This window comes from Podarcis filfolensis, assembly GCF_964270895.1.
Source record: "Podarcis filfolensis genome assembly, chromosome: 2".
Taxonomy (NCBI): Eukaryota; Metazoa; Chordata; class Lepidosauria; order Squamata; family Lacertidae; genus Podarcis; species Podarcis filfolensis.
In genome coordinates this window covers 52,926,168-52,949,935 of record NC_139605.1, presented here as the reverse complement: position 1 = coordinate 52,949,935, position 23,768 = coordinate 52,926,168, and the positions used below count along the sequence as shown (strand labels likewise).

General features: G+C 42.5%; 1 protein-coding gene across 4 annotated transcripts in view; it reads right to left on the bottom strand.

Moving 5' to 3' along the window:
• Positions 1-23,768, bottom strand: part of CACNA2D2 (calcium voltage-gated channel auxiliary subunit alpha2delta 2) — a 513,451-nt gene that overhangs the window by 41,232 nt on the left and 448,451 nt on the right. For 2 of the 4 annotated variants that reach the window (XM_083603285.1, XM_083603287.1), the window contains 9 exons: positions 16,089-16,178; positions 15,538-15,609; positions 12,742-12,816; positions 12,264-12,338; positions 8,592-8,666; positions 7,870-7,941; positions 5,873-5,934; positions 3,615-3,691; positions 281-298 (listed from right to left, as the gene is read on the bottom strand). In XM_083603285.1, coding sequence (XP_083459411.1) covers positions 281-298; positions 3,615-3,691; positions 5,873-5,934; positions 7,870-7,941; positions 8,592-8,666; positions 12,264-12,338; positions 12,742-12,816; positions 15,538-15,609; positions 16,089-16,178 — 616 coding nt within the window. The remainder of the gene's footprint in view (positions 1-280; positions 299-3,614; positions 3,692-5,872; positions 5,935-7,869; positions 7,942-8,591; positions 8,667-12,263; positions 12,339-12,741; positions 12,817-15,537; positions 15,610-16,088; positions 16,179-23,768) is intronic. The other 2 variants (XM_083603286.1, XM_083603288.1) reach the window with 1 other exon arrangement.

The window sequence follows — 23,768 nt, the reverse complement described above, 5'->3', positions numbered from 1 at the left end:
AGTAGTGGTGAAGCTATTATGAACATAACAAGACATGTTGCTTTCAAAAAAAGGGTGAACGAGTTTGAGGGGAGGAAGTGGAGGAGCAGAAGACAGGGAGGAACAGTTTGGTGGTGGTTTGCAAGGTTAGGTGTGGCAAACGGGCAAGGTAATGGGCAAGCAGGCCGGGTAAGTGGTGAGGGGGAACGGTGAAGGTTTGGAGTGACAGGTGGGGGTACTGGACACGGGTGAGGAGAAGGGGGTGGTGGAAGGGGAGTGGTCTAAGACTGAAAATACTTGCCCTTCAATTTGCTTGGTACTGTGTGAATCCATCAGAGAGAGAAAGCAAGAAAAAACAAACAAAAAACAGAAAACAAAAAAGGGGGGTTGGGTGGAAAGGGGAAGGGGTACAAACAATATTTTATTCAATGGCTGTTTGAATAAAAATATTGTGTATCATAATCATACCGAAAGGAAACCTCTTGCAAAAAACGACATGAAAAAGAAACCAAAAATTAAAAAAAGAATAATAAAAGTACCAATAAAAAGGCCACAGTAATAAAATAATAAAAAATGTATAGATATAACTAGATAAATAGATATATATTATATAACCAACAGAAAAAATGAAATTCAGTAGCAAACAGTTTGCAACAGTCTTGATATAGAAATGTTCTTACTGAGTTAGCAGACCATGCAAAATTCAAGATTAACAAAGGATACATACAGAGAGAGAGAGAAAGAGAGAGGGAAAAGGAAAAGAAACAAAGGGACAAAAGAGAGGGCAAGGGTGTGGTGAGCCTGGGTCTGTTTGTGAAGTGTGTGGGTGCACCTGTCTTCAGGAAGAGAACCTTACAGGTGGAGGAACCTTGGAAACAGACCACTTGTGGAGAGAAGGTCTGGCTATTATTATTATTATTATTATTGATGGCGCTGTGGTCTAAACCACTGAGCCTCTTGAACTTGCTGATCGTAAGGTTGGTGGTTCGAATCTCCACAATGGGGTGAGCTCCCGTTGCTCGGTCTCAGCTTCTGCCAACCTAGCAGTTCGAAAGCACACCAGTGCAAGTAGATAAAAATGTACCACTGCAGCAGGAAGGTAAATGTCATTTCTGTGCACTCTGGCACTTGTCATGGTGTTCTCTTGTGCCAGAAGAGGTTTAATCATGCTGGCCACATGACCCAGAAACCTGTCTGTGGACAAACGGCAGCTCCCTTGGCCTGAAGCGAGATGGGCGCCGTACCCCATAGTTGAATTTGACCGGACTTAACCGTCCAGGGGTCCTTTTTCTATTATTATTTCTTAATTTTCTTTTGCAAACACAACCAAAAAGTCTGAGCCCCACCCTTCCTCCTCAGATTATGCTGCATGGAAGGAAACTATATGACCACTTTAAAAAGAAATGGGAAACTTGCTAAGAAGGTGTGGGTGCAGCAGGAGTAGCCACTAGCAGTGGTTCTGGAAGGACCAAAGGTGATAGCGATGGTGGAAAATGTCACCACATCTGTATATTAAACTCAACACAACATTCAGGGGTGCGGCTGTGTCTCAGTGGTAGAGCGCATGCCTTGGAAGTGAAAGGCTCCAGGTTTAATCCCTGGCACCTGCAGATATGTCTGGGAAACACCCCTGTCCAAGACCGCAGAGAGCCACTGCCAGCCAGTGTCAACAGTACTGAGTCAGATGGACAAACAGCCTGACTTAGTGTAAAGCAGAGTCCTACCTTTCTAAGGGAGCCAGTGAGTAGCTACTCTAGGCTGCCCCAGATAAGGTGGGATCATGCCTTAACCAGTGCTGTTGAGAAAGGAAACATAAAAAGTGCCTAAAGCTGCACATTAAGTCCTGGGCACCAATGCTGCAGAATAATTCTGTGAGCCACCATCCTGGTCTGGCTGTGATATTGACAGATCCCTTCTCTCCAGTTTCATTACTGAGCTTGAATCAGACAACAGTGGATTTCAGGGACTGAACAACCACTGTGCTATTTAGAATGCAAGCCCTTCTCTGAAGGAGATGATGTAACTTCTGGACATAAAACCCAGAACACAGTGGCCAGAGCAGGATCTTCCAGGGAACCACCAGGGAGAAAAGGCACCCTCTGTTCTAGGTGTTTGTGGGAGATGCTGTCTCGCTGAGATCATATAGTATACTCATGGAGGCATGAGCAGGCAGGAAGAAAATGACTGATTAGAACATGCAGGGAACCTTATTTGATTCATACATGCTGGTACTGTCCTCTCATGGTACTGTACCACCAAAGAAAATATATGGGAGCATTTATTTATTTGAAAGTACCTATCACTTAGAAATGTTCTATGTTTTAATATCTATCATACGAGGAAATAGGATTGCTAGGATATTTTCCCCTAAAACAGTAGCTTTTTTATGTGGATGGAAAGTAAGACATGGGTATATTAAAAGAATATACAACATTATTCAGGAAGACTATCATGAATTGTTGAATTAACTTTCAGTCCATGTTTTGAGTTTAACATGAGTGTAAAGTCCAGAATCTAGGATGATCGCTGTGTTGAATCTCCTTCAGAGACAAATACAGCCAACATAGGAGTACGTTTTACTCTGCTAGACCCAGTGACCTATATTACTCATGTTCATCAATTTCAGTGGTTCTACTCTGAGTAAAACTTATTTGAAAACCACCTATGGATTTTAAAAAAATGTTTTACAGTGCAATACTATGCAGAAGTAAACCTCACTGAGTTCAGTGGGACTTATTCTTAGGTAAGTGCACCCAGAATCACAGCCTCAATGTCTTTTTTGAAGATGGGTTACACTTTATTTAAATAAAAGCTAACATGTTGATAACCAGATCAGAGTTATCAAGTGAAGCACTTTGGAAGATATTGGCACTATTTGACATAAAATCTGCTATTCAAGTGGTAAGGAACTCCTTTAAGAATGAAATTTTGAGCAACTACAAGTAATGCAGTGTGTGCATGCGTGTAGTATGGGACTTACAGAAGGTAAAGGAAAAGAAAGAGAGAAAAAGATGAGAAAGGAGAGAGATTACAGAGACAGAGGGATAAACACAGGAAGAAAAAGAGACACAGCCAGAATCACTCAGAGCAGGATGTTAGAGACGCCCTTGGAAGTCCATCCCACCCTGCGATGAGAGAGTAGGGCCCAGGATCACACACAAGGGTAGGCTAACACACAAGTACACAGATTAATTGTAAATTAGTTAGGAAAAAATAAATCCAAAATTTAAATAAAAATAATAATGGCTTGAAACAAACAAAACAAAACATGCAAACTTTCCCAGCTTTCAAATTAACTGGCTGCTACAGAGTTATCACCTGGTACATAAAAAGCATTTAAAGCAGCAACTCAACCTCATCTCCCCTGGATGTTTTTTAAAGGTTTTAGTTTGTTTTATGCAAAGTGTCACGGGAAATCTTCACATCCCCGGGAAGCCTGCGTTATTCTTCCAGGAATAAAACGAAACCTCCTCTTCTTCTATGTGTAGGGTTGCTCTTATTTTTCATTTGATAAACGTTGTAAAAAGTGACTCTGGCGCTTTGTTTTCTCTTATTAGCCATCCTTAGGCTAGCTGGTGGGTTCAGGGTCACAGAGCACGCGACAGGCCAACAGCAAACGGGAAGTATCTACTTACACTTCACCTGGAGAATCTGGTCGTTGAGGATAGCTTGAATGTAATACGTGTTGTAGTGCGGCAAGACCAAACCAAGGCTGGTAAAGGGGAGAGAGAGAAAAAGAGTGTTTCTGAAATTGCTGTGATAGTTAAGCACAAAATGGTTTGTACAGTTGCTAGCAATTGATGGATGAAGACATGGGCAAAAACAAGAGCAGGGATGTAATATATTGACCACCCAGTATAGTACTTTAGTGAGCTATTGACACAGGATGACCTTTGGATCTGTCAGGAATGGAGCATAGTGTATTTTAACTATCACCTTCTCAAGGGGCGGATAAACTGGACCTTTATTTGCGGCACAAACTGAGGCATGGGGGTGCAGTGGAGCCAAAGAGATAATAACACAGATTAGAGGAGATGAGAACAGGCATCGACTTCTGTCTGGGGTTTCCAAGGAGCCAGGGCTTACAAGCACTTCCTCATAATGGGGTCCCTCAGCCACAGCAGGTACAGAACCCGGCCTGAGACCAGCAAAGCTTTTATGCAACAGTTATTAAGAAAATATATGGAGATGCACAACAAACAAGGCACATTTCTAATTCTGTACATCTATTCTTCAGGGCAGCTTTCCCCAATCTGGTGCCCTTCATGTGTTTTTGAACAACAACACTCATCACCGCTGACCGTTGGGCATGATGGCTGGGGCTGAAGGGAGTGTGGGAGTCTTAAAGCAACTCTAGGATAAGAAGGACACTTGCTTATGTAGCTGGGCTGGACAGGTTCTTCTGTCTCAAATAGGCCAAGAAGTTATTGCGCTTTATAATGTCAACATCAACTGCACTAGGAAATCCCTGGGGAATATGCGTATTTGAAACAAACAACTGTGCACTAGGTGGCAGCCTCACCAAACACTTTCAGGCTTCAGTACTCAAAACGATGCCTCGAGCTACCATTAAAGTAGGGCAGCTCTCTAATTTTCGTCACAATTTAAATGCACAAAAATAAGCATGTTTCTTTTAAAATGCATTATTATTAACTGAGAAGGGCACTGTGCATTAGAAATAGCTGCATTTTACCTTTCCCCATATTGCATTTCCACACATCTTATAACAATGGGTGTGCATACAATGCAGTGCAATGCACAGCTCCTCAAGAACAAAGATGCTTAAACCTTTTCAGTGGATCCATCAAGATAAGGATTCTGCAGTACTTCTTCTCAGGACTGCCATTATTCACTTACTGTCATTGAATAGCTATTTTTGCCCAATTGTCTGACACCCCATTGGTTTTGGATAGGTTCTGCTAATCGTGTGTTGTATTCTACTCTGCCAGCACTAGAGTTTATTATTAAATGAGGGGTATGGAAAATACTATAAGGCAATTTGCTACTAAATCCTAGTTATCTATTTATCTATCCATGCAGCCTCATGGATCTTTTTACATGTGGGAGTAACTCTTCAAAATTATTCAGAAAGTCATTATATCATTGCCCCACTATGACTCCACTTTGAATAAAGCTCCTTTGCCTAAAACTTTATACCAGCTTAATAACGGATATTATTGCCAACTGCTGGGTTTTTGTCACAAATATAAGCATCACATAGGATTATGAGAAGCACAATCAAATGGCAAGAACAGAAAAAGCAAGCCTTACATTTTTTAAAAAGCTGACTATATTCATTTTGTTTTTCCTAGTTGAATAGTAAAGCTGTAAAATGTGAAAGCTGTATGTGTCATACAGGCTGAGAAAGTGTACCCCCCTCCGCAAATCATTTCTTTACAAATCTTACTATTTTTAGGTGCGAATAATGAAAGTTAAGATGTAAATCAAGATTCTTGATATTACAGGTGTTGCAGCCATGGACTGGACAGCTAAGGAACAACCCATCATTACTGGCTCAGGCTTGTTGTGAAGATAAAATGGGGAAGGAGGAGAACGATGGATGCCACCTTGAGCTCCTTGGAGGAAAGGTGGAATATAAATGCAATCAATCAATCAATCAATCAATCAATAAACTGTATCTGTCTAGACACCATCCTGAGCAGCATCCTGGTGCTGATGAAGAGATGCGAGCCAGATCCATTGGATCTACATCAGCCACTAGCCACACTGGCTATATTCTACCTCCACTGTTGGAGGCAGAGATCCCTACTTCCTCCTAAATAGCTCTCTTGAGATTCTGAAGCACTCTTTCGGATCACCATTCATGGTGGAGGTTCAGCTGAATAGGACGAGGGAAGCTATTACTCCATGCTGCTTCTTGTTAGCTCCTTACCTGTAGTTTGTGCTTTTGATAGGAGCCCAGGTATAGGTCCTATAGACTTTATCTATGTATCTCTGGAAGGTCAAAGGTGAAGAAATAAGAGTGAGAGCATTTATTATTATTATTATTATTATTATTATTATTATTATTATTATTATTATTATTATTTCTTCCATGCTTTAATAAAACTATTGCAAAATAGTAAAAACACCAATATTAATTCAAAATAAAAATTAAAGAATATTCATTGTAACCAGTCCTTTACGTTCTTTCATTTAGATTGACACTGAGTCTTCCAAAACCTGCATTCTAGAAGTCTTCCCAATTGCTTCATAGCTCTTAGGCTACTCAGAAAACAAAGGAGCTGGTTGGGTTCAAGTCAATGTAAGAGCCTGCCTAGGAGCAATTGTGGAAACTGCATGAACATGGTGCCACTCTGGATCGATATCAAAACCCAGAATGATGATGTAATAATCCAGAACAGCTTTTGCACTCTCTCTCTCTCTCTCTCTCTCTCTCTCTCTCTCTACTAGTAAATTGGCAAGCCAGCAGCTGTGCTGCTAGCTCACTGCCACATTGCATGAAACTGAAGCCTCAAACAATGCTGAAAAATGATGGCTTCCACTACTGTTTCCAGCAACGCTGATTGTACCACAAGGGCAGCAATTTCTTTTTCAGTACAAAGTCCCCAGAAGCTGAAGCAGAAACTATTGTTTCAAGGTGTCATTTGAGGTTTCAAATCATGCAGTCCTGCAGTGAATCAACTTGGCAGCAGAGCTGCAGACTCCAGCTATGGGAGATGGCTATGGAGACTGTCATGATGTGTGCCTGCCCTTCTAAATTTACTACTACTCTCATCTCTGTATCCCATTGGGTGATTAGAATCTATATAGAAGCTCCAGGAATGCAGACTGGAAACTGCCCCAGTGGTCTCAGGAATCCATCTGGATCCATCAACCTCTGAGAGAGAGCCATCCTACTAGATTCCCAATCCTTGTGGAAATACATAGTCAGTGAAAGTCTAAATCTTATAAGGAACTGGTCTAACCATGACAAATGAGCCAACAGAATCCTATCCAAATCCAGATCACTATCCTGCTGAATCAAGAGCACCAGGCCCAGAGTATGGCTTACCACAAGTGTTGGGATAATGGTATGTTGGGGCAACGCCATGGCTGCCATGAAATCCTGAACTGCATCTGACAAGGCAGACTTCGTCTATATACTGCAGTCTTCCAGAACAATGACAAAATGCCCCAAATCACTGCAATCATCTCAGGCAAGGAAAATGCTTCCATAACGGCTGAGCACTAACAGGTCCTGATTAACCAAAACCAGGTATAAGCATTCAGGAGCCAGATCCAACTTAACCACCACCCTGGAGAGGAAGATGGAATGTATATAGACTCCAGTAACACCTTTCCAAGCTTTCCAAACTTGGTTGGCACTGTACCAAAAAAAAGGTGCACAAAGCCAAGGAGGTCATAATCTCCCAGCTTGTTCCATTCACGTTTTGCAAATACAAGTCAGATTGGTGTTCTCACCCAAGATCAAGTCCTGAACGACAGCTGTTTTTTGTCATTTTGTGCCTTTAAGCTAGCCATTAAAGAGAATGGTAAAGCCTCTTCTATAGAACTTGGAAAGCCATTACCAGGCAGAGAAGAAAACCACCTTCAACCTTTTCAGACCTGGGACCCACTTTTAACCCAAACATGCAATTGGGGACTCATTTCTTAAACTTTCCCCATATATCTGAATGGTTGTAGTGGTTCTGTTGCAACCTACAGTGGATCAGGCTGTGGCCCACTAGTTGAATGGTCTACATGGGCTAATGGGTTAACTCAATATAAGTCAACTTCAAGGGTTTTTATGCTTACTCCCAACCTTCATGCATTCCTTCTCTACTAAGGACCAGGCAAACTGATCCTGTCTTTTAAAACTCCTAGTTACACAGACCAATTCACTCTTATCTTTGCTAAACAATCTGAAAGTTCACCACAAGTTTTTACCTCATCTTGGGACTTGACCAGAGTCTTGATGTATCGCTGATCCTTAAATCCATCTATCATGCTTCTCCGGATCTGGAGTGGGGGGCGGGGGGGAAGGATGTGAAAGGAGGCATTGCACATGGCTGAGTGCCAGAAGTTGCACATAGCAATAGGACATATTTCTTACCTCTCTAGAAAACTGTTTTAATATTCTAAGATAGGTAATTAAAATGAGAGTTCTCTACCCATGTTTTCCAACTGGATGCTGAGAAAGTCCAGAATGCTAGTCTCAAGGATGGAGATGGGATTTATACCCCAAGATGCTCCCTACCCTTCTCCCTGTGCAATCTCTCAGTTATGGCATAAACACAGGGCACCATTTTTCATTGGCCAAGGAACAGATCCCATATGCAAGTTCTGTGAAAATGCATCAGGATTGTAACCTGGGATACATGGCCAGGCCTCTAAGGGCTGTTTCATGTGTGGCAATTCCTATGCAGATAACACTTTCATGTAGCAGCTTGCACACTCCCTATATACACATCATGTGTACATGGGGCAAGAAGCCCTCTTTGATCACTGATTACTATGGTATGAGGCAAAACAGACATGAAAATATTTGATAAGGATGGGGTAAACCTTCGATTCAGTTCACATTTAAAGGTGAACCCACATAATTCACACTTTCCAAAACAATGGACTTCCTAAAACAGAACAGACCCCACCTCCAAGGTTTCACTTACCTCCTCTTTGTTCTCGTCCTCTAGTTCAGCATCAAGGAAGTCCAGGGTCACAGGTTCCTGGAATTCTCCCCCCTCCTTACATTTTGCAGTTGAGAAAATAGAAGCACAGAATTCACCAAAAAAGGTCTCTCTCATCCTCAAGCGCCTCCCCTCCCCCCCTCCCCCATTGATAGCAAGGACATACAAAGTTAATGAACTAACCTGGACTCTGCAATCATAATCTGAGGCCCTTTTTCATGGGCCTCCCTCATGAGAAATCTGGAGGGTGGCAATATGAGAGTGGACCTTTTTTTGCGGTAGCTCAGTTTGTGGAATGCTCTCCCCAGGGAGACCTACCTGGTGCCTTCGTTACCTATATTTAAGCATCAGGAAAAAACACTCCTCCTCCCAGGCCTTTGGCGAATTAAATTATCTATGGTCTTTTAAACTGCTTGTGTGTCGGGGGGGGTATTGTTTTTGTTTGTTACTATGCTATATAGTTTTGTGTTTTTATATTGTGAACAACCCTGCAATCCTTGGATGAAGGGCAGTATAGAAATTCAACAAAAAGGTAATTTAACTAGGGCTGAGTGTGCCAAGATGAAATGGTGGTTCTACCTGAAGAGAGATACTTGTGCAAAAGTTGACTGAGTTCAGGCCAAGAACAGAAAATGCATCGAGTCTTGGGTGGTGGTGGTGGTGCTACTCTGCTGAGCAATTTAAATGGTTATTGATCAGAGTGAGACTGAGGCAAGTGAATAAATTGGGGCTCTTTCTGTCCGTCTCTGCCACATCACTTGCCCATTAATAACACTGATGAACTGAGTTGGAAGTTTATGCCAATGAAACATATCTCACTCTGATCGCTGCCATTTCTCAGTGCCCTAATTCCTGGCTGGCCTCTTAATGATAGATTTATCTGAACGGTATCTGAGCTGGAAGCCTGTTTTCCTTGCCCCACCCTGATAGATGTAGAGCGTCCCCTGAGATAAATTAGCCTGGGGCTCCTCACTCACTCCTTCTTGTGTGCGTGTTTAATATCCCAAGGAAGTAATATTTCATAAAAAGGGGCCAGCTAATTCCTGTCTACACCTGCCAGGAGTAGAAGGGAAGTCCATATATCACGTCCCTGAGAGGTGGCAATTAGCGCTCTGTGGCTGACAAGAACACCATTTCCTGCTCCTCATTAAGTACAGCAAATGGCTCCCAGCGTTGGAGTGGTGAATAATTAGCTGAACTCTAGATTAATTTAATTCCCAAGCACCTAGGACCAGCCCTGCCCAGTTTCCCCAGTCATCATTCATCCGCCATGTTAAAACAAATAGGTTGTGCAAATACAAGCAAAGAACGAACAAGCAGAGAAGTCACAGTTGCGAGAAGCAGACTGTACCCATCTACACACACTGCACAATGGGAGTCCTGCAGATCATATACTGATTCTCTGTTTGCTGAACATCACAGACCATAATCCTCCTCTCCTGAGAAGACAAGAGCCGCTCCAGGGCCAACTCATGCCTCTGGCTGATATGAAATCTCTTATTGCTGCTGCCTTCCATCAGTCTGGGCAATTTGTTGTTGAGGGAGATGATGAGATCCTCCCCCTCTGCTAACAGACTGGCTGACACCCAAGGTACTCACCGGCTCTTGGGTCGGAGTGTTTGGCACACATGGAGGCAGCTGGTAGGAGTGAGACATGCAGCCACAGAGAAATCTGTTGATGGTCTACATTTAGCCTCAGAGAATTGGCAGATGGAAATGCTCCATCTGTTGGCACACCCTTACAGGACAATCCTTTGCATGTCTAATCACTCTCTGATTTTCCTTGCCCACATCCCACTGAGTTCAATGGGGTTTTCTCCTAGTCTTAATCTCCCACTTTTTGAAAACATTCGATTTGCCCTTTAATGGCTTGCTTGTATCAGCCTATAATTCTGATGAACTATCAGATACAGAAGGGCTTCCTGCTTACACAGCTAACTGGAGACTTTCTTGGTGCGGCAGATAATGCAGGGAGGCCCAGATCCCAGTCCTTACCCAGACTTCCTAGTAACCTTATTTTTTAGGACATAGTGACCAAGTGCAAAAGAGAATAGTGCTGCTGTGTATTTATTTATTTTATTTTATTTAACAAGATTTACCATATTTTTCCGTGTATAAGATGCCCCCATGTATAAGATGACTCCTATTTTTTGAGCCCCAAATTAAGAAATAAATATTTTAAACATTCCGTTTGTAAGATGACCCCCAATTTTAAACTTTAAAAAATTGGGGGGAAATATAGTCTTATACACAGAAAAATACGGTATATGTTGCTTAATAAAAGAAAACACCTCTAAGTGGTTTACATAAAATAAAATATTTGTAAGAAAACATACTTTTAAAATGAGTGGGCCTAATAAAATTATCTTTAATCTTTAATAGTCATCATGCAAGGGTGAGAAAAGTGAAACATTCTATTCCACAAAACTTTTAAAGGCACAGGAATCCCATCCTGTTTGGCATCTTGCCACTCTTGCCACATATGGGCAATTCAGCTTTTTGCAGTCCAACCTGTATCATTAAGCTACTGATGAGGAAGTGCTATAAAATGGAAATGAAAGTAAGTGCAAAATGTATATGTGAAAGGTTAATAAAAACATAAAACCACAGAGTGTTGCTGGAGACAGGAAGAGCTGTGCACAGGTATGAGCTCTGGAGAGAAACCCAGGATGGATGAGGAGAAAGACATGGAGGCAGAATAATGTGGAAATCCCTTTAGCAGGGTCTAAAGCAAAAAGGATTCTTTTATGTTGCTAAGAAAAGTGGAGATGAGAATGGCTGAATTTCACATTTTGATTGGAAATAGCTAGTCAAACCTCTCAGCAGTTAAAATATTAGTGAACATTCTGTGACATCACAGCATGTTTCTGCTCTTAGTTCAGACTTTAGGGGAAGGCTTTGTGAGTCTATGCCATGACTGTGAATATAGTTCAAGATCAGAAAAGCATCCACATTAGATGGGAGAATAGAAAAAAGGTGTGTGCTGCAGGGAGGCTGGAAAGGTAGTGATCTAGGGATGTTAAGAGCTAGGAATCATGAGGGCAGGTACCAAAAGAGATGGATGGAAGAGAAGAAACTTCACAAAAGATGTAGGAAAAAGAAGGGCCATAGAAATAGAAAGGGCAGGAGCTGGATAAGTGCAAAAGGCTGAATTCAACATATTGATTTTAAATAATTAGGCAAATAGTTGACTGTTGTTCAATAACAACAACAACCATCAACAGAGAGAAAGCACATGTTTGCTTTTTGGTGGCAAATCTGTGGCTGAATATGGACAGTTCACTTGTTTGTGATAGCTGTTTGGAACTACTTTCAATCTGGTGTCAAATTGTCATCACTAATATTCCCACCTAATCATTTGTTCGCAGCTAGACAGCAATCCAGCTGTAGGCAGGTATATCGACCCTCTGCATAATAGCAAGAGAATTTTGCACCAAGTCACTGCTTATTACATTGATGTTTGAAGGAAAACATGGCAATGACCTATGGAAATGTTATTTGAGTGAATGGTGTGGTGAAAAGCGGCGACAGAGAGCAGATGATGCCAAACAGACACACTTTCATTTTGTGGGGTAAATGGGATGGAAAGTCACCTTATCTTTTGGGGGTGGTGGGTGGCAATGGTTATTCAAAGGAGGGGAAAACTGCACTTACCTGTGGTCTCAGATTTGGGTGTAGCAATAGATATCCATTCAGATCAATAGCAAATATATAGCCGTTGGCCCCTAACTGGATGGGAGGACAACAAGAGAAACAAATTACAGCTCAAGATGAAAGAGCGGAATTGCATCAAAGTTCCCATGCCACTGCCACAGATAATCTCTACAGACCTCTGTCCCTCCTCCATTAATCAACCCAAGCACAGAACAGACACCTAAGACCTTCTAAACGGGTTTGTTTTTTTCCAATTCTCTCATTGCAGAAGAAGCAATGACTATCAGATAGGTGGGGCTGATTTGGAACTGGAGTGCAGGAAGCAATTAGGAGAATTCTGTGCAAATGTGAACCTCATGCTAATTCCCAAAGATGCCTCTCTTCCCCGCCTGCTTGCTCTTTATCACGGCTGAGACTTTGCAGGGACTGGCGGGTGGAAGAATGCCACTCTGAGGGAAGGAATCCATTCCTTACGCACATTGTATCGCTGCGTCAGCTTCTTGATGTCGTTCAGAGTCACGTCAATCCCCACAACACCGAGGATGAGCTGGTTCTGAAAAAACACAAGCAGCAAAAGCAGTTATATTCAAGAGACTGAAGTCGTGGACAACGTAGATGCCATCCAATAGTGATGTAGTTTTTTATTTGCCCCCATGTCCTTGATATAAAGAGAAGGACAGGAGATAACTTGTCATAGCCAAGCCATACAGGGGAAAAGTGTAATACTTGTGCAAGATGAGGGAGATCCCCGGTTGAAGAGGATGGTGGGATGACACTTCACTATTCCAAATGTTTCACATTTGAACCTCCTTTCTCTGACATCCCACTTATACACCTAGACTCAATAATATGTCTCTCTCTCTCTCTCTCTCTCTCTCTCTTTCACAAACACATATACTCATTTTTAAACTAATATTTAAAATAATCACATGGAGTGTATGATAAGAAGACTCAGCAGCCCCCTTTTTACATGGGAAAATCAATATGATTTCCTTTTAATTTTCACATGCACGCATCTGGATTGCACAGCCTTCCCAAATGAAGTAAAATGATGGCATGGCGATCCACAAAATGCTTGAGCATTTCCAAGACTAACTCAGCTTATGTACTGTGCAAGCATTACAATGTAGACAAATCACGGTGTCATTTGGACCTACCCTTACAGTTTCTCTCTCATGGTATTAGGTAAACAGGATGGCTGGCTGGCTGGATGTGGGACACATTCAACTGAGCAAAGCTCAACTGGAGCTGGAAGCCATCTTATATTCTTTCCTGTCCAGCAGGATCCAATGGCCCGCCCAGGTGGTTTCAGCTGGAGGATGGAAGCTCACTGAGAACTGAAGCTCCCCCCAGCAGCTCAGTGGTTCAGCCCATGAGGGAGCTGTAAACTGCTAAAAGCAAACTAATTGCAACAGTAAACAGAATCCAGTGACTGACAAGGGCCCTGAAATCAGTATCAGTCCCTTATCAGGCTCTTCTACCCTAACCACATGCTTCTTTAAGACAAGTACATTCTCCTCTTAAAGAGACACCGATGCCTGCACCTGCAAAAAGCCACAATACCAACTGCTACACTGCACGCCATGGGATAATGACTGCAATGGAGTTGCCATGCTGCTTTATGAGGCAGTAACTGGGCTCCCCGGAGAATAAATGGCTTGGTCTTTGGCCTTGTCGCTTACCTAGTTGAGAAACAGATCGTTGGCTGTTTAACAGAAAGCAGCTATAGAATGCCATGGCAGGTCTATTACTGCTAATAAATCTAAACAAACATGAATTGGGAAGCATAAGGCAAATGAGACAGGCTGCTGACACATGCTGGGATTCTACTCACTGGGGAGAAGGGAGGCATTAGTGCTCAGTCTAGTGGGGCTTGTTTGTTTTGGAATTCAGGTGCCATTGCAGGGTGAGAAAATCCAACAGAAATACTTAAGCTGATAGGCATAATAATAATAATAATAATAATAATAATAATAATAATAATAATTTATTTATACTCCGCTCATCTGGCTGTGTTTTCCCAGCCACTATGGGCAGCTCCCAGTCGAATATTAAAAACACAATACAGCCTTAAACATTGAAAACTTCTCCAAACAGGGGAACACACACACAACACACAGTGTAGTGTGTTGGAGCTGACTTTCCAAGACTGCTGTTGCTGCTGGACTCCCCCAGCATGCCTGTGCAGTCCTCTCCTTTCTGCCACCCGAGTCCTGCCCAGGGAAGCTACAGCGACGCAGGCATCAGGGTGGTTCTGTGGCTCTGCCAATTACATTAGCAGATTGTTATTATTGTTCCTCCTGTTACTGTTACTACTACCACCATCACCAACTGCTCTTCTCTGGGAATGCAGAAAGGAGATTTCAGTGATCTCTCCTCTAGGTCGGTGCCCTACCTAGCTTTAGCAATGCTGCAGCATAGGGAGCTCCTACACTATTCACACTTCTGTATCTCATACGTAGTTAGTGTCCATGTCTGTTTCTGACCCATCACTCTCTAAGGTGTTCTTCTATAAACAATAGCACAGCATTCCTTCCGGTTGACCCATAGAAGATGCAGCTTTTCTTTTCCTCCAGTGATACAGCTGCACCCAAACCAGTGATTTTACAGGGCACTATCCACCCCAGGACTTTGACACAGTACACGGTATTGAATACAGAAATAACTGGGTGAAGTTCTGCTTTGTGCAGTATTGTAGATTATACGCACACTAGTATGTTTTAAAATGCTTACTGCTCACCTGTCATTTGAAGGAGGAATTTATGCCACTCCTAACTTCAGGTACCTTCCCAGTTAACAAATTTTAATAAATAAACACTATATTGGTTTGGCACGCAGCCCTGGTCATAAAGGTATGATGCTGATGTACATAAACAATAAACACAGGACAAGAAGGTGGTCAGCTGGTGGGCTGACTGTCTTGCATTTGCTCTGGAAAAATCCCAGCCAACTGCCCCTTCATCATTTATAATCTTAGCCCATGTTTACGTCTTTTGAATGTCATAAAATTTGGCAGGGAGATGCTATACTTGGCTGATTCAGATTGACTGATTTTGAATTGACTCCACAATTGACTACCATTTTTTGTTTAAAGGTATCAGTGACATCTACATGGAAGGCAAAGAACAAAACAAACCTTTGTTTGGATGCTAGAGCCTCTCTCTGTCACACAAACACATACTTCACAGCAGGCTAACTGTTGTGGATATGAGCAAGAAGAGTATCAGCAGTAGGTCAAAATCAGGGTGGGGGATATTGCAGGAAGAAAACATACCTTCCTTTCACTGCTGCCATCTTCAGTGAGGTTGAACACTGGCAGAGTGCCTGTTATGACCAAGCCCAGACCCTATCAAATGTCAAAAGCAAGAAAATATGATAAACACAGTTATCTAAATAGCTCCATACTCCTAAGGGTCAAATAGGTGTGACATAGGAGATCTATGATCAAATCTCTCTTTAAAACCCCCCAAAAAAACTTGAAACAAGTCACAGGGAGCTTTGATTTTTATTCCATTGCCCACTGTCAATTATATTGTGCAAACCAATGGCCTTGAAACACGGAGACGGGCCATGCTGGGAGGTGTAAATTATTATGTCTTGTGTATACCACTGTACAGTGGAATCCGCAGAGCCTGTTTCCTGAAGGAAACTGGAGAAGATACCAACTTGGGAATGTCAGACTTGGGACACTGAAGAGGTATGTGACATAAAATAAATTAAGTAGGACAAATTACACTGCAGTGGATGGGTAGACCTTACAAACAGGAGAAAAGAAATGAAAAGCAAAAGACCAGTTGTGGGAACTCATAAAGTTATTTCACTTACCAAAGCATCCCGATAGACATTGGTCCACTGAACCTGTTTTGCTTTGTTCCCTGCCAAGACCATGGGTCTTCCTAGAACATCCAGATATTCCTGCAGAGAACAGAAGGAGAAAAGCACGCAGATTAATTCACTTGTGGAAGTATGTGATATACAGTAACAGATGTATACCGCAACATTATTCTTGACTGAAGTAGAATGATGCTTGTCATGTTCAGTTCAGTTGCTCATCCTGCTCCCCAAACAAACCAACAAAACTCCCTTGAGGAAAGGGTTACAGGCAGAGGAGGGATTCTGTCCCACTAGGAGAGGCCACGTGTGCAGAGTAGAGCCTGGTGGAGGTGGGATGTGAGCCCTGACTTGAGTCAGGCTATGCTGGAAGAGAGATGGATCCAACTTGAATTAAGCCGCCCTGTTCAAGGGCAGTTTGCATTTTGAGCTTCCTCCTATCCAATACTTGCCTCATCCCAAAACTGAACATAGATCTCTTTCCTAAGATAGATGTTATGAGACTGGACTGAAACAGGGCTGGCAAAGCGAGGCTGCCATCTCAGGTGGCTGATGCAGGTTGGTGGTGGTGATGAGGAAGCAGTGGCAAGCTGTTGAAGAACAGAGCTGTGAGTGACACGTGGCCTGCCATGCACCGCCTCATCTAGTGTGTTTCCCTCAGGAGCAGTGGAGGATGCTGCCACGGTTGACCTGAGATTCCGCTTCCAGGAATTGAGGGAGAGGTCGTCTTGTCCGTTGCCTCAGGCAGCCAAATATCTTGATCCGGCCCTGACTGGAAAGCTATTGAATCATAGTTGAGATGTTGCTCAGACAGGCAAGGCTAAGCCCTCTAAAGACAGAAGCCCAGAAGAAGAGAACTCTTTCAGGACAAGGTCAGTCTGTAAAGACGTATTAGGTTAAGTAGTAAAAATGAGAGCTGTAGGCTGAGAAGAAACCTTGGAGAAAGTAATCTTGTATGTGGATATAATGAAAGATGCAAATGGAAACACCGGCTTCGCAATGGAACTCTCAGTTGAACCCAGAACTCTGTCAAGAGCTGCTGGATTCTATATATTCCCAGGAGACTGAGAAAACCTGTTCCCTGTGTGTTATGAAAACTGAGATTTTAATTGTAGAGGCTGGCTTCTATTCAGAAAATGCAGGTCAGCTGCAAAATACTATTTCTACCATTACTCCAAAACAAATCCTTGAGTGGATATAACACGTCCCTAATACAAATCTATTCCCAATCATCTCCACTGCAGTGCTGACTTGAGAGTGGGTCAAGTATCTCCTGAGTATTTAACAGGGACATCTGGCACTTTGAAGGTGGTATTCAGCTTCATGAGTTCCATTCTCTAATTACGGATCTCTGTGTAGACAATCTCCACCACTAGAGGGAACATTGCACCACAACTTGAATGCCCTGCTATAGACTAATATGCACACAGTATGCTACTATACAGGCAGAAAAGGAAGCAGCATCATTACAAAGAACTAATATCTGATTCAGGGAGATAAAAGATAACTCTTAAGTCATAAATTTCTTGCATGGTGTCATGCAGAAGCTGAATTTCAACATCCAGCTTTGACCAGCACACATGTGTAACCTTTCAAAAGCAACAGGTAAGGTTTTGGCTGAGAGTCCTGGAAGTCCTGCTCCCTGCCTTGCCCACCTTTTTCTACTTGGGGGGCCCTGACTGACTTCAGCAACAAAGGCTGAGGTTGCTGAACAGACTCTTGGGCTGGGGTCATTTTTGGTTGGGAGGGGAGCTGTTGCTATTTTTTCTATTATGTTTTGTATCTTTATTTAGATCTTATTTATGTGGAAATGGTTCAGTCTGATTGTGTATTTTTTGATGTTTTATTTATTATTTATGACTACTTTTGTTATGTTGCAATTAAGTATTTTTTATGTTGTAAGTCGCCTTGAGAATGGAAAGATGGCATACAAATAAAATTATGTATGTATGTATGTACGTATGTATGTTCCCCCCCCCTTTTCTTTTGTGTGTTTCACAAAAGATACTTCAACAGAGCAAAAGTTTCTAAAATAACTGAGGCCCTTGTTGTGTGAGATTGGGCTTCAACAAATGTCAGAAGGACAGCAAACATTTGCTAGATGCTTTGTCAAAAATGTTATCCCATCCTTGAAATACTCTGTGGGGGGGGGGGGCAGGGGCAGGAAGCGTGAGACTCTAGTAATTGGCTCCTTCTCATCTGCAGCACTGAATAGACAAATATTGGAAAATTCCACCGGCAAAAGCATTTCATTCATCTGTGTTTGACGGTGAAGGTATGTGTGCACAGGAATTAGCATGCAATCCATGCTCATAGACTGCGATGTGTGACAAATGCATATTCACAAATTTCATGGTGTACACACCCAACATGCTGGGAAGCAGCTGCCACATGTGACTTTCTAGTGAGTGTACTCATAGGGACACACACATATGGATGCTTCAGTTTAAATTCCTACACAGAAATGCAGGACACACACACACACACACACACACAATCTCAATACTCTGCCATTTCCAATATTAGACTGATTTCAGCAAGGGCAGAACTACGTAATGACAGAGTTCTTTTTTGCTTCATTCCATAACTTCTTCAGCTTGAGGAGGAAGATTTAAGCCACTGAGCACATTTAGTGTTGAAAACCACAAAGGTGAGGGAAGAAGGGGAAATGAACAAGATGTAGGGGAGCCCTGTACCAACATGCATGGGGTCCTGCTCCCTTTATCCCTACAGGAATGCCATGTAAGGCGTGGGGAGGGCTGGGGGAACGAATGGTGACAGCGGTTCATTGTGCTGAGAGCTGTATCTGCCACCTGTTTGTCTTCTGTAAGCATGTTAAGGGACAGTATGTGCCAATCAGCCCTCGCTGTCAGCATGAAGGAAACACGCCCTTTCCCCAAATCGATTAACCCTCCCTGCAGGTTGCCATGGTGAAGTGTGGCGCTGTGGCAGGCAAGAGCTTCAGCCCTGAAGCGCATGGGGAATGTATTATTTCCGGATGATTTAATACAGGGGGAGAGAGATGTAAAGGGAAAACAGCATCACAGAGAGGAGGCAGAGATATAGGCAGCAGAAGGGGAAAGCGGAACAAAAGCAGAGATACAAACAGAAAAGAGAGGGGAGAGGGGGAGTAAAGGGAAAGTCATGTCACACTTTCAAGATCACACACTTGAACTGTGGGTTGATTGCTATTCTTGGAAAACTAACATCCTACCTTTCTTGCTCCTGTAAACACAGCAACACAGTTGGTTACCTGTGATTGTTGTTCTTCAGAGGCAAATAATAAAGTGGGGTGGGGAATGTTGCTGGACTACAACTCCCATAATGCTGATTGGGGCTGATGGAAGTTGGAGTCTAGCAAACATTTGGAGGGCCACACGTTCCCTACCCCTACTGTAAAGAGTCCTTCATAGGTGGCCACTGTGGCTGGCCACGTAACAGGAAATTCTTACTAACTGCTAGTAAACTGAGATATTTATGAAGGTAAAGGGCTGAACCTAGTTTCTGAGGCCATCAGAAGACCTGGGGTTCTATCCAATGATAGCCCTGGTCTGACTTAACTTAGGTCCATTAATTCTAATGGGTCTTCTCTGACCATAACTTAGTTCAATACTGGGCTCCAAAATTCACTTAATTTACATTTTGATATCTTCCCCTTCCTCCAAGGAGCTCAGGGTGGTGCACACATAGAGTTAGCCTAACCTACCACAACTGGGTTGTTATGAGGATTAAATGAGGAACCATGTACATTACCTTGAGCTCACTGGAGAAAAGGTGTGATATAAATGTATTAAATAATTAAGTAAAAATAAATAATTATAAGTGACCAGTTTACTAATCCCACACTTATGCTTTTAGTCAGCCAGTTATTGGGACATTTTAAAAATTAAACACTGTGGTTATAACAATTTGTCTTTGGTTTTACACAAATAACTTTCCAAACTCTCCCTGCATGCAGTCGGGGTGTTTATTTTAAAACTTAACAGCATAAAGTGCCTGTGTGGTGCATCCGAGGCTGTGGTTAGCCAGGCACATATTGTATTTTTGGTTATTCCAGACGGACAAGTAGATGCATACAGCTCTTAAAAACCATACTTAATCGTAGGCACAAATGAGGCCAATAACTTAACATCTGGCACTGCTTCATGGCAGCCTGGCTTTACTACACTAATTTCTATGTTGTAGCAAATGCTTCGGATCTGGGATATAAATGGCTCCATTACTCTGCCTGATCTGCTTCTCTCGGAGACCTCAGGCAGATGAAATCTGACGTTTTTGATGACAGGCAGTTTAATCATAGGCTCCCATAATTGGACTAGAGACTTAAGGCAGCTGAGAGTCCAGTTAAGTGTGATTATTTGATGGGCATACTTGTTGTCCCGTTTGTGCATCAATGAAAGAAACACAAATGGCTTCTTGCTAATATAAGGCTCCGCTGAGAGACAGGATGATTAAATGCCATCAATGTTTGTTTCTGCTGTGGTATGTCTTTGAGCAAATCTGCGCTAATAGGTGTTAAAGGTGGTAAGAATTAAGCAACTAATATTGTACAATAAAATTGTCACAATTGGCTGGGTGACAGTAGCCAAGAGATATTTTCTAAGGCTGTGTAAAACTATTTACCGCTCCTGCCAGATTGTCTGCTCATATAAATTAGCACTGACGCCTTTTCTTTCATCAGTGAATAATCTGTGCATTACCAGTTAATGGCTACACCCAGTGCTTTTTGGTGACAGTACTCAGTACTCACTGATACCAAGTATTGTCACCTCTTTTATTTTCCTGCCCATGGCAGACATTTTGTGCTGGCACCCACAGGACATTTATCAAGATATAATTACTGGCACCTCATTTGTTTTTAAATAAAATAAGCATTGACAACACCTATGATTAAGGATATATATCTGCATTATAATTGTAGACCAGGCATGTCCAACAGGTCGATTGAGATCTACTTTGGGTATTCCTGTCCCAAAAAAGCTCAACAGCTTTGGTCAATCCAATGGGTAGATCACTGCCAGTTTTTTTTTAATAGTGGGAGTAGATCGCAGTCTCTTGGGAGTTGGACATGCCTGTTGTAGACAGATATCCAACTATTTGTACCCACCATCATTTACCTCAGAAAACTATGAAATATTTATTTTACTAAGAGTGCTGTGAAAGTATTATTAGGGATCCCTAGTTCTTTAAGCAGTTGCCATTTCCAGGGCTCCTAGGTTGAATGTTAAGCTGCAGTCTTGCATCAACGTTCCTGTTGTAAGCTGTGTTGAGCATACAGTGGGGCTTACTTTTTATCAGATGTGCACAGGGCTGCACTGCACAGCATTTAAACCGCATTGAGATTGGCTTAAATGTGCAATACATGACTACGGCAGCTTTGTATGAAACCGAATTAAGCTCATATGAACTTAGCATTTTGTTGCCAATGAAATGAGAGTGACAGCGCAATACTAATCCCCAATACTGTTGGCAGGCAGGGGTGGGGGGTGGGGTGTTAGGCTGGCAAGTAGTTGACTCTCTGCTGACTTCTGGGGAACACCATTTTGGAAGGAGGAGGCTCAGCTGAATTGGAGGCCCTGAGCTTCAACCTGATGGCTGAGAACAGAGGCAGACTGGATCTGTCGCAGTGGGAACCAAGCGTCAGGGATGCTGCAGAGGATGCTGAAATCTTGATTTAGACTGGAGTGCAAGAAGGGGGGGGGATTTTGGCATTGCACAGGCCACTGCTGAAATTTGAGACCCCAAGGTTTGTGTTACCTGCAGAAGTTCTCCTGTGGGCAGTAGCCAGTGGAAATCTTTTAAATGGGGCATTTTGGCACAGGGGTGAGGGCAAGAAGCTGAAGCAGGGTGGGTGTGGGTGTCCTCACCTTCTGCCTTGCCTGGCATGAGTGGCAGCGGTTGGTTGCAGCAATAAAGCTGCCACTTAAGTCTGCCTGGTGGCTCCCTGGGCAGGATTAGAATTGCTCTGCCTGTGTAGGAAATGGAATGAGCAGGATGGACTGCATGTTCATAAGATTGTTAACAGAGCAGGACCACCTCCATGCTTTCCTATGGCCCTTTGTTCATCTGGTTAGTTTCTCTTCATAAACAAACTCATTTTAGTGTTAGCCACTGTACTTCGGGGTTTATAATGCAGCCCTCTTGAACACCAAATAACATTTATCTAGGGATGGTGAAGAAATGTCGATTCAGTTTGCATTTAAATATTCACTTACCTAACTTGCACTTTCTGAAACAAGATGTGGACCAAATTTGAAATTTGGTTTGAAATTTGAACATTTCCAAATTTTGCAATGCAGTTCATCAGCCAAGCAATGTGCACAAAAATTCATTCACTTGTGTAAAATGTGCACATAAATGTATATATTAGTGGAAATAACATATACACAATGTTACATTACGGGAAATTGCTTTGCAAAAATGTGTGCCCTAGGCAAAATTGAGTATGAAATGTGTACAATAGGAGAAAATCACACTGAAAGTGAATTTTCATGACTTTTTAAATTGCAAAATGATATGCAGAAATATGGAGAACAGAACTTAAAACTGAAAAAAAATGAGAAACAGAGAGAAGCTAAAAAGGGCATATTCACCCATCCCTACTCCTATCTAAAACTCCTCCTGCCTTTCTTTAAATCTGTAATGTCTTAAAGGTTGGATTTACAGAGGCTTTCATGTTGGTGTGCAAATGAGATGTAATGTATCTACAACTGGCTGAAACCATCTTTGCAAAAAGTTTAAGCCTTTGGGCTGGGGGAAACAAGTATTTTGGTAGCCATCCATTTTCTTACATATCCAGATTTTTAAAATAAAAACCCCAAACCATACTTTTCCTGCTGCATGTTGCCATCTACATTTACTTTAAGAACTCTCTCTCTCTCTCTCTCTCTCTCTCTCTCTCTCTCTCTCTCTCTCTGTGTGTGTGTGTGTGTTTGGGGGTGGGGTGAGCTTGGCATGGAATTTCTAACTGTGGTTCATTCTGAAGAATCACAGGTTCCGTTCCTCCACATTTTGTCGGAGAAGGTTTCAAACGGGCTGCCTGGCCCTACAAAGAGATGAATAGGTACTTAAGGATGCTGCTGAATGAAAGAGGGCAGCATGCCACAGAGCACAAAGAGGAATCAGCTGGTCAATTTGCTGGCAATTCCCACCGGAGCTTTAGAAGCAAGCCAAGGGGGAGTGCGCATGTTGGCCTGATGCACAGTCTCTCACAGGTCTCTAGGTGGTGCTCTCTGTGGGGGACAGCAGATGTTCTACGCAGGATGAAGGCTTCATTAGAACAAGCTCCAACTGTACACATAATTATCTGCTATGCCCTGCAGCTCCCCACACTTTTTCCTTCTCCTTCCAAAGATGCTTTCATCTTTAAACAGAGCAGTGTGCAGCCAGGAAAAGAAGTGAGGGTGGCAGGGTTTCAAAGCTGTACGATGGCCTTGGTGATTTGAAGCTTAACTGAGAGAAAAGGACATTTACTTAGCTGATTTAGGAGCGATGCTGATGGGGCATCTGCACAAATGAGTACCCGAAGTCAGCAATGGACACACATAGAGCCATGTTTTTTGTGTGCATGCATGCCTACGTCCAGGCATATGTACACCACCTTTATCATTTAATGTGCACACTCATCTGCATGGCTATATTGGTATTCATAAAGGAGCAAACATATTTACATAC